This window comes from Eumetopias jubatus, unplaced genomic scaffold, assembly GCF_037043125.1.
Source record: "Eumetopias jubatus isolate StellerSeaLion01/CBP00866 unplaced genomic scaffold, mEumJub1_p1.0 scaffold_15, whole genome shotgun sequence".
Taxonomy (NCBI): Eukaryota; Metazoa; Chordata; class Mammalia; order Carnivora; family Otariidae; genus Eumetopias; species Eumetopias jubatus.
Window position 1 is genome coordinate 64,791,217 of NW_028274821.1, and position 11,023 is coordinate 64,802,239.

Genomic DNA, 11,023 nt, shown 5'->3' on the forward strand with positions numbered 1-11,023 from the left:
CAGTGCGGAGTCTGCTTGTCCCTCTCTCTCTCTGCTCCTTCCCCCCACTCACACAACACACACTCTCTCTCAAATAAATAAATAAAATCTTAAAAGAAAAAAAGAAGAAGAAGAAGAAGAAAGGACTTGTAGAAGACCTACAACACTGACGGCAGAGGTTTTGAACACTGCCTGTTGCCCTGTCCTTACCTTCCTCCCGGTCACATGCCCATTATAGGAGAAGGAGACCTGAGTTCTAAGCTCTCAGCTCTCCACCCCTAAACCCCCGTATGTGTGATCATCAGCAAGTAATTTAACTGCTCTCGGCTTGGTTATATCATCCTAGTAAAAGTGAAAGCCTCAGGCCAAATGAATACAGTTGTCTTTACAGAACTAATACAGGTATATGGAAACAAATACTCAAATTGTAGCAGAGACACATGAGCAAAAATCTGCCCCGTGCCTCACTCCCAGGTCTCCCTCCTCAGACAAAGTGCTTTTGGACTAATTCCGTCTTATTCCTCTAAATGCTATGTGTATGCCTCTAGTTCTTAATTTATCTACTCTAAGCAATATCATTTATCTTTGCACTCTTCAAGACAGAATTTAGTTTACTACTTTTCTCCTATATTTAATTATATGTATGAATATTTTAATGTTTTATATCCATTCCCTTTAATAGAGTTAAAGCACTACTTCTTTTTTTAAGCACTGTTTCTTAATCCATCAATTTTAAGTAGTATCCTGACTCCCCACTAAGTGAATGAATATTCCCTTCACTTCTCTCCACCTCTCCTCTTCCTTTAATTTCCTAGCTTGTCAGTGAAGACATTACTTTTTTTCCACCAAAATCATAATTTTTATATTGTACAAAATTATATTTAAATTCTCTTTTGTAACTATGGTTGTCTATAATGCTTTTTCTCTAGGTTAATTCTGAACATTGAAAGCCACAATAAAGTACAATTATGTGAATTGTGTTTACTGCAAACTGAGGTAGTGTGCTCAGATGTGCATAGGGAGTGGAGTGTGTGTCCCACCAAACGTGGGTCACTTCAAGAGGAACACTGCGAGCATCATAGCCACACTGATTCTCCCATTACACTCTGCATGTTGCTTGAAATCATTTTACAGTGTAGCTTGCTTCCTATTATGAAGGGCCTTCATTTTAAAATATCCTCAGACTTGAAATTTAGCGTGGTAGTTCTCAAATGTGGCTATACTTTGGAATCACCAAAGAAGCTGTTAAGAAACCCTGATAGAGGATCCCACATCCAGAGTTTCTGGGCTGGCGTGTGGTCTGAACATCTGGGTTTTTACATTTTTGGCAGGTGATTTCAATGAGTAGCCCTAGTTGAGGACCCTGACCATTAATGTCAGTCATGTCTAGTAGAGTCAAAGGTCATGAACTATACTGAGCCCTTTGGAAGCAGGAGCGAAAGTAAAACCTGATACCAGCTGAAGGCTTCTAGAACATTTTATTTCTTTTTTGGTTGCAGTTGCCTCCTTCATAACCTACCACTGCTACGATTGTTGAATAAGACACACTTCTCCACACTCAGCTTCTGAGGTGGTCATTATTCGATCGGAGAGCTGATTTTGTTTTCAAGTCTATTCTTTTCGTGGGTGGATGCTCTGGGGCTTGGGGAGCTAAAGCTGTTGCGAGGAAATTGCGTGAAATTTCGTCAGATCCTTGATATTCACACCTACGTTTCAAGAACTGATTCTTTTATCGTTGTGTCTAAGAATTTAACATGCACTGTGTTTCCAGTAGTTCCAATCTGATTTTGTCTAATTTCCAGGGTCAGTAGAAAAGTCATTCTCTTTCAGCCCTCCTACGAAGACACCCAGAAGAGCTGATGGCAGGCTGGTGGGCCTGGGGTTCTAGTAGGTGTAGCAGGCTGTGAACAGGGACTGAGTAGAAGCAGCCCCAGAAGAGCCCGTGTGAACATACTGTCCTTTGGCCGCCTGGCAGTTAGCCTAAAAAACAAGCGTGAGAAAGGACGTGGGGTTAGAGCAAACGCAACCCTGTATTTGACCCTCTGGCTCTCATTTGAAACCAGCTCCACCTGCATCTGGATTTCTCTCTCCTTACAGTGGTTTTGCTAAATATTAGTGCTGATAGCATTCCTTGCCTTCTATAATACATTATCTCCTTTTTTAATCCCAGTTTCCTGAGCATCTCTCAGGCAAGCTGAAGTTTGTGTCAGTTACTGAGAAAGTTTCTTTTTAGTACCAACAATATTGCAACAACCGTATTAGAAACTGAAGTTGATACAGTGGTAAGGGAATGGATGTTTCCAGTGGAGAAGCTTGCAGGGGATGCTGCAGCAGTTTGCTAGAAAATGGACCAGACGTTATGCGGAAGGATCAGGCAAGGTGCGGCCAGAGGTACAACAGCAGATTTTAAAAGTTCTTTTTTTAAAATTTTCATTTTCCACCTATACTTGCCCCAAGAATATATCATTTTTTTGTAGTTGTAATCATACTATCATTTGGTTCCTTGTGTAAATTCCAATTAAAGGGGAGATCAGAATTACGAAACCTGCAATAATAGAATTTGAGCGCCACTCCATGGTACCATGTCTTCAAGTCCCTGTTCCTATTATCTTGCTCTCTCTCGGACTTGTTTCTACATCTACAGTGATTTTCAAAGCATGTTGCATGGACCTCAGCGCTTCTTAGAAATGGAAATTCTCTGGTTTGACCCCAGACGTTCTCAATTAGAAACCCAGTGGCTGGGGCCCAGAATCTGTTTTCACATGCCGTCCAGGTGATTCGGATACATACTCAAGCTTGAGAACCACCACCCTAAATGAGCTCAGCTTCCCTTCTTTTGTGTGGATGGCTCTTCCGACCCCTTACTTTCACAATCCCTCCTTCATATTAGCCACATCTCCCCGCCCCTCATCAGCCACACCCCAGCACAGCCACACCCAGCTCTCCATCCTAACAAAGTAAGGCACTACCTCTAACATCTTACACCTCTCTTATGGCCCTGAGATGACGTCTAAGCTTCTCTGGGGTCTGCCTTCCCTTTAAAAGTGCCTCTTTGCCAAACTCCTCCTACACTTGATTCCTCACCCAGCCTCCTCTGTGATCAGCAAGCCGCCTAACACGGCTATTGCTCAAACTCAGCACTCTTCCCTCTATTAAACTTTTACTCTTCTATCCTATTTCCCATTTAGATTGCTCTAGATCTTCCTGCATGATTAAGAGAGCTATTAGGAAAATTTCAGACCTAAGTTAATGCACTGCAAACTCACTCTCATTTCAGTTGCACCTTGCCTGATGCTTGGCCATCCTGTCTGGTGAGTCTCCTAGCGGACTACTTCAACAGCTATCCCAGGCTTTCCTGGTGTCAAGAGGGAAGTCTCCATTCCCTTACCCCCTCAACAGATGCCCTCGATGGTAATCAACCGCTACATCCCTTCATGTCTACAGACCCGATTCCAAATCCATTTTTTTTTCTTCTTTGCTGTCTCTTCCCTGCTTTCTGAGACCAACTCGGCCAACTGCATTTAATAGTCTCACGTAATCCTGTTTCTTCTAACTCCGTGTCCTCTGAATTATCCCCACCGTCTTCATCTTTAATCTCTCCTCTGGCTCCTTTTGCTTTACATTTAATTTCTTTATTTTTTTATAATGTTCAATTAGCCAACATATCATACATCATTAGTTTTTGATGTGTTCAACGATTCATGAGTTGCTCGCTCATCAGTGCTCATCACCGCACGTGCCCTCCTTAATACCCATCACCCTTCTGCTTTACATTTAAACATGCCTGGCTGTCTCCTATTTGGGTAAACTCTGAGCTCCCTGAGGCCAGGATCTGTGTCTCCTTTGTTCACCCCAATCCTTGGCTCACAGTCGATATTCAAAAAGGAATGGTTCCTGACTGAATAAAATCCTATTCTGTCCTCATTTCTCCTGATTCCCCTTCCGGGTCTTTTCCTGACAACCTTCTTGAATGGGCACTTTTCCTCTTCTCTCTCTATTGGAACTGTTGTGTTGAGGGTCACCGTAGGCTCCCACATGCCAGTCTCAGCCTTTTTCTCAGCCTTTATTCTGAATCTCTCTGTAGTGTGTTATGACTGACCCCCTTGAAGCTTGTTTCTATTGGTTCCCAGGATCTTCGGCCCCTCCCACGTTATTACTGCTGCTTGTCCTAGTGGCTTGCTTCTATTTTTTCCTAAAATGAAAGGTGCTCTGGTTCAGTCCTTGGCCTTCTTCTCTTCCCTCTCAAGTGTCTCTGTGGAAATTGTCTACTGTCCACTGTCATCAACCGTCCTCCCAGTGCGGATCATCCGCAACTCTCCCAGCCCCCACCTTCCTACTGAGCTCTAATGCCACCTTTTCAACTATCCAATAGACATTTCTGGAGATACTGTCACATCTTGAAGAAAACAATGCTTCTCCAGGTAAGAGAGCCAGGCTCCTAGTATCCACTCCATCAAGTAGATAAGAAGTAGTAGCATCTTAGGGCGCCTGGGTGGCTCAGTCGGTTGAGTGTCTGACTCTTGATTTCTGCTCAGGTCGTGATCTCAGTGTCGTGGGATCCAGCCCAGCCCTGGGCTCTGCGCTCAGCAGGGAGTCTGCTTGAGATTCTCTCTCTCTCTCCCTCTCCTGCTGCCCCTCTCCCTGTTTGCTTGCTTTCTCTCTCTAAAATAAATAAATAAAATCTTAAAAACAAAAACAAAAAGGAATAGCATCTTACCAGGGCCCGCTTCATGAAAGCCTCCTGGGTGGCCTTCTTGTTGGCAGCCTTGCCACCCCAGGCAGCCAGTGCACTGGCCTGCAGGGCCCGTCCATAGGAGAAACTGAGTTTCCAGGGCTTTGGTAGAGGGCAAAGGTTGATAGCATTGAGGTTGAGAGTAGCATCCTCTTCGCTCATGCCACCGGACAAGAAGCAGATGCCTGGAAGGAGAGAAGTCATTGCACTCTACTCTTCCCAGCCTCTCTGCCCAGCAGGAGAGAGCAAGCCAGGAGCCTAAAAGAAACGGAATGTCTCCATCCTTTCTCTACTTGATGTGCATGGAACTGGGTTGGGAAAATTAGTTTGCTTCTGCCGAGGCTAGCAGGGCTAAGGGGAGAAGGGCTTTAATAAATAAGGAGGGTGGTGACCTACTGAGGAAATCAATGGATTGTGTGCACTTGGACAGACACAGGCTATGTGGTATCATGGAGTGTGAGGGGACATGCTGGCCGCCTGTGAGACACAGAGGTCCATTTCTTGGATACAAGACTCCCGGGCAAGCACAAACGCTGGTGGAGCTCCTTCACGGGATAAGGGCTTAGACCTCAAGTCAGAAAAGAAGGAAAGCCTTACCGGGAACAGCTGCGGGAACAGTCCGGTGGAGAGCGGTGACAGTGGCCATAGCCACTTGCTCTGGAGTATACTTTTTGGTGCAGGCATGTCCGGCAGTCACCATGTTGGGCTTCAGCAGGGTGCCCTCCAGGTAAACGTGATGGTCATTCAGGGCCTTGTAGACAGCCGCCAGGACCTGAGGGACAAGACGTCCAAAAGCTGAAACCCAGCACCAGCCTGACAGTCCCCTGACCTTGGCACTTTCAGGTTGCAGGGCTGAGAGACAAAGGAATCCTCGTATGGGGCTTGGCCCGAGTTTCCTCATCAGAGCAATGCACAGGCAACTGCAAGCCGCGGCCATTGAGCACAGCCAAGCTGGCCTAGCCCCACCTTCCCTACTCTGACTGCACACTGCAGGGACAGGTGGCATGGCTCTGCTTCCTGGAGCCCCCTCACTCCTTCCTTCCCTTCACTCCCTTTGGCCAGTTGAGCCTGCCTTGATTTAGCTGGTTGGGGACATCTAAATTGGCCTCCATTCTCCATCTCCATAGAAGCTGAGGAGTCACAGAAACATACATTTTAGAGACAGAAGCACTTTCAGACCTCATCTCAGTCCACCAGCTTTTGCAAGTGGAGAACGTGAAATCAGGTTGCGTTGCAGATATGAACAAAGTACCTTCTAACTACATTTTGTCATGTGAGTCTCATCTTATTTTTAAATTTCTTTGTTTACATATAATGTAACTGATCCCAAAACACAATAGGATTTACTCACAGCCCCACAACTGGGAACATGGATTGTCATATCCAAGTCTTGGTACTGCAAATCCTATCCTTCTTCCATGTGGAGAATACCATTGTGCCAAAAGAGTAGAAGGTTTGATAAGTACCCCCTTATCTTCTCAATGCTACATAATGATTCCAACTGAAGAATATTTCATATATAAGAGCTGATATATATTAACAGGTCTTACTTAAAAATAAGATATTTCAACTGGAATTGGGACCTTTATATTCAAGACTTACCTTCTCAGTAACATACTGGCAGTGTTCCAAGTCATGGTCTCCATCAGGAAGGACCTCTGGTTCAACAATGGGTACCAGCCCATTCTAAAAAGGAAAAAGGGGGAGATAAAGTGCAGCTCTGCTCACTGTGATCCCTTCCTTAAGAAGATATTTGACAGTTGCAATTGGTCTAAAATGAAGCCCTTATAGAGAAGTGCCATTCACTGACTTAAAGGCAGTATCAGGAAATTTAATGGAATTTCTAGTGAGCATTTGTGGCTTAGCCAAAAAAGAACAATGAGGTTAAAAAAAAAAAAGTTCCTCTGGGAGTGGGTAAAATAAGGCAAATCCTTAATTTCTATAGCTAGAGGTTCTTCTAGAGACCATTCTAGCTACCTCAGAACCTAGCTCTCACCCTTTTAGGGCAGTAAAATTTCAATCACTAATAAGGATGCCCCTTGTGTGGGTTAATTAAAGAATTAAGCACTGTGTATAGCTCTAACTGGGACTCTCCAGGTACCCACAACCCAGGTAACCTCAACATAGCACCCACACAAGCAAATCAGACTTAACTGGGATCGATCCCAGAGACACTATGTTGGAAACTAGTGTCAGGTCACCATCGTCCAAGATATTATTTGGACTGGGGCTAAATCAGAGCTATCACTCTCAAGCTAGGGATCTAAGAGGATCATGTTTTAGATGTGATGGGGCACAGGTAAGCAAGTGCCCTGGCCATAGGGGCTGGATCACTCTTAAGACCCAGCTTATAGAACTTTGGCAGAGGGCAGCCATTGACGGCATTGGCCTTTTGGGCTCGTAGCTGACTTGTGGGACCAAATCTTTCCCTACCACGCTTGGCTATAGCAGAAGTGGTGGAAAATGCCACCAGGATATAGTGATGAGATAAGGTTCATGTACTTGTAGTAAAATTGGAAAGAGAGGTTCTGAAGAAAGCTCTTTCTGACTGCTTTTTAGCCCAAGGGGAAGGCAGACCACCTGCTGACAGATGCTGGCGTAGCGGGCCAGGGTGTTGGCGTTTTCCTGGATGGCAAGGTTGGATGGACACTGGTTGTCAATCCTCAGCACAGCGCGCCATTTCCCAAAGTCAGCACCGTCTTTCTTGTACTGAGCACAGCGCTCAGAAAGGCCATCAAGACCTGCAAGTCACAAAAGAGAGAAAGGTTTCTTTGCACTCATGTCCCTGATCCATGGGGCCACTGATAAAGTGAAGGCGTTCTTCTTTGCCTTACCTTTCAGTCAGCAGAGCTTAAGGACTGAAAACATTAATCCCAATACTAAGCCCAAACTGGGGCTTTATGTAATAAGAAGAACAGAGGGAACTAATATTTGTTTAGTATTTACTATGTTCCAGGCATGATTCTAGGCATTTTGCATACCTTATCTCATTTAATTATGATAACAATTCTAATAGTTAATATTATACTTGTTTTACAGATGCGAAACCTGAGGCTCCAAGAGGTTACGTGACTTTACCAAGTTTGCAGAGCTAATGAGTGACAGAGCTGGCATTCAAATTCTGCTTAGCTAACCTAATGCTATGGTTCGTACTTGTCCACTTGCGCAGTGAAGCACCTTGCAAAATTGTCTAATTAGTAAATGATAGAACTAGGAGTCAAACCCTGGTGGGTCTGATCCCAAAGCTTGGGACCTTTCCTCTCTTCTGCTGCTGGATTTTTCTCTAAAAATTACATTCTCAGGTAAGAGTATCTTCTCTGTGCAAAGCACCGTGGTAAGCACTTTATGTACATTGTCTAATTAATCCCCATGATTACTCTGCAAAGTAGATATTGTCATCCTATTTTAACTGACTCAGGACGTGTATGTGACCAGCCTAAGGTCACATAGATATGGAATAGAGGAGTTAGGGTTGAAAAGCAAGGTGTGTGTGGCTTTAAAATCAGGATGAGATTCTTATTTTGTTTTCCCTTGCTCACCTCTTTGCTTGCCTTCATTTCTAGCATATATTAGCATGATTCATATCAGCAGGTGATATCCTTACCTTGAATGGTGGTTTCCTTGTTGGTTCCTGCAAGGGGAGCACTTCCCTTGTCTAACTGTGAATATAAATAATTAACACGTAATTAGCAGGTGTCAGGGGTCCCAGGAAAACAAAAGCAGAGCCCCTGGTACTAATAGTTCTCATCTTTCACAAGCTAAGGAGTTGAATTAGGAAGGTGTATCAGTCACGGGGGGTGGGGGGTGGGGGTGGGAGACACAAATCCATAGCAGAAGGGAAGTACCTGGAAGAAAAAAATGCAAGTGTCAACAGTAGGAGGATGGAAAATATGGAAAGCACAGGCCTGGAGTTCGGGAAATAAGAAGTAATCTGACAGTACCTGGGATGCAGAGGGGCCATATAAGAGCAGCTTCTCTTATTTGTTCAAGGGACATTTAGGGAGAACCTACACATACCGAGCATGACATTATTCCAGGAAATCGAAGGAGTAAAGATGCAGCCCCTACTCTCGGTGTAGCAGAGGCTGAGGTCATGAGCCTGAGAGGTAGACAGGCTGGGTTTGAACTGGCTCTGGTTTTGTCTTGCTGTGGCCAAGTTATGCTATGCCTTGTAAGAAGTGAATTGACCTCCAGGGGTTACGAGGAGGATTAAATGAGCGCTTGGAGTTGTAAGCACTCAACAGATACTAGTTTTCACTCGTGAGAAGTTCTTGCAGTTTTGGAAGACTTGAGTTCTACCTGAACAGTAAGTGGTTTAATCATTAATAGTGACCATGAACTAAATAATGATTATGTGTTTTTTTTTTTTACAAACTCCTTTCATCCTTATAAGAGCTTTATGAGGGAGGCACTACTATTCCCATTTCAGAAATGAGAAAATCGAGACACCAGGAGCTTGAGTACCTTGCATAAAACTTAGTTGAAAGAAGAAGACACCAGCCAAAAAATCTAGAAGAGGACCTGTTTCTCAGGGGGGAGGCTGATAATGAGAAGGACAGAGGGAACAGTGACTAGATGAAGAGGGTGTTCAGAGCATCAGCCCGGTGACTGGGCTGGGCATTTGGCTGGGATGAGGCAGAAGGGAAATGGAAAGGGAAGTGTTCACCTTGATTCCCACCACAATCCCCTTTTCCTTGAGGATGTTTCTGAACAGCTTTCCCTGGCCATCCTTCTGGTAGAGGGTCTCGTGGAACAGGATCACGCCCCCGATGCTCTGGTTGATGGAGTTGTCCACGGTGAAGAGGATTTCTCGGAACTGCCGGCGGTTCTCCTCGGTGTTCTCCACCTTGATCCTCTGCAGGCGGTTTCCCATGGTGCCTAGGGTGGGCGGGACAAAGGCAGCTTGAGGAGCCAACCAGGCCTGTAACTGCCGGCCTCCTCCCCTCTAATGACCCTCAGCAGGATGGAGGGCAAGACTCTTTTTTATCCAGATCTTTAAAACTCCTGTCTCCTTTTTCGGCTCCCAGGGGAAAGACCTTGACTGCTGCCAGGATGTTGGATAGGCAGCGTATGGACTAGATATGTCAGGGTCACGGTGGAAGCCACCAGTGGGTCCAAGTGTGTATATTAGGCCCTCAGGCCTCTCCAGCCATCACCACCCCGACCCAGGTCCAGCCCTCAATCTGACTAGATGTATGTACAATAGGAGGAGGGGTGGGGCGGGCTCTTGACTTCCCTGGTTTCTATCATTTTATGGTGGGCCAGACAGGCCTGCCACAACCCACCCTTGTGTCATCCTGGGCTTCTCTCAGCCACAAGCCCTTCCCTGTTCCAGATGAGGGCACTTCCCTGCCCTCCCTGCCCTTCCTTAGCTGACCTTACACTGACTTCTCATTAGCAGCAGAGGTCTATGTATCTGATCTCATTCTGGTTCCTGAGTTCTTGGCCTTGCTACAGTCTAGATTCAAATGATCCCTGGCAAGGGGCCTTGAAATGGGGGGCTTGAGCCTCTTCCCTTGGTTTTCAGAAATCTACCTACTGGAACTACAGCACTCAAAATGTCTGTCTATGCTTGCTGGGTCTTCTGTTCCCACTCCTGTGTACCTTTACTCCTCTGAGAGGAAAGAGAATATAATTGTTGCTTGCGTTGGCTAAGTTGTAGAAATAAGAACACGCTTGTTGTATGATGTTACTTGCGCTCACCTACAGACTCATCTGCAGCCAGGATCCCCTTCCCATTGGTAACAATGCGCTGTGCAATTTCGGAGAGCTCCTTCTTCTGTTCTGAGGTGAGGGCTGGAAATCGGGGGGCCATGGTGACAGGTCTGGAAAAGAGTGCAGGAGTGTCCTGAACAGAACTGCAGGTGGCTCAGACAGATTCGTGACCAAGGCAGGGAAGGTATACAAACAAACCCTCTAGGCTCCTCTTATACTTTCAGCCCACTTCCATAACTGGATGAACAAATGAGGTCTGGGATTTTCCCCCTTTAGCTTAAGGAGTTGTAATTAGCCATAGTGGATGAAAGTGGGATGCCAAATTTCCTGGTCATCCTAAACAGAATTATCTTCCAGGAGACCGTTGGGTTCACTGATCCGGAGACTTGAACCAGCTCATTAGTGATCCACTCAAATCTGATAAATAGATGGCCTGCAGTACTTGACTATCTCTCTGTGGATTGCTGGTGCCTTTGTGTGCTCTGGATGACTTGAGGCCAGGACAGTGGGGCTTTTAGCCTCTATGGCCATCTCCCATTTTGTTCTGTTAGCCTGTGTTATTCTCTGGGTAGCAAGCTTGAGAGGCTTTGGCCTTGC

General features: G+C 45.5%; 1 protein-coding gene across 1 annotated transcript; it reads right to left on the reverse strand.

Annotated features, from left to right (window-relative positions):
* Nucleotides 1-1,863: 1,863 nt before the first annotated feature.
* On the reverse strand, nucleotides 1,864-10,536 carry ALDOB (aldolase, fructose-bisphosphate B). The gene is made up of 8 exons (XM_028108675.2): nucleotides 10,415-10,536; nucleotides 9,378-9,589; nucleotides 8,316-8,370; nucleotides 7,292-7,452; nucleotides 6,314-6,397; nucleotides 5,309-5,483; nucleotides 4,697-4,896; nucleotides 1,864-1,959 (listed from the first exon to the last, which is right to left on the reverse strand). Exons 1-8 carry the CDS (start codon nucleotides 10,524-10,526, stop codon nucleotides 1,864-1,866), a joined length of 1,095 nt encoding a protein of 364 aa, XP_027964476.1. The 5' UTR covers nucleotides 10,527-10,536.
* Nucleotides 10,537-11,023: the final 487 nt, after the last annotated feature.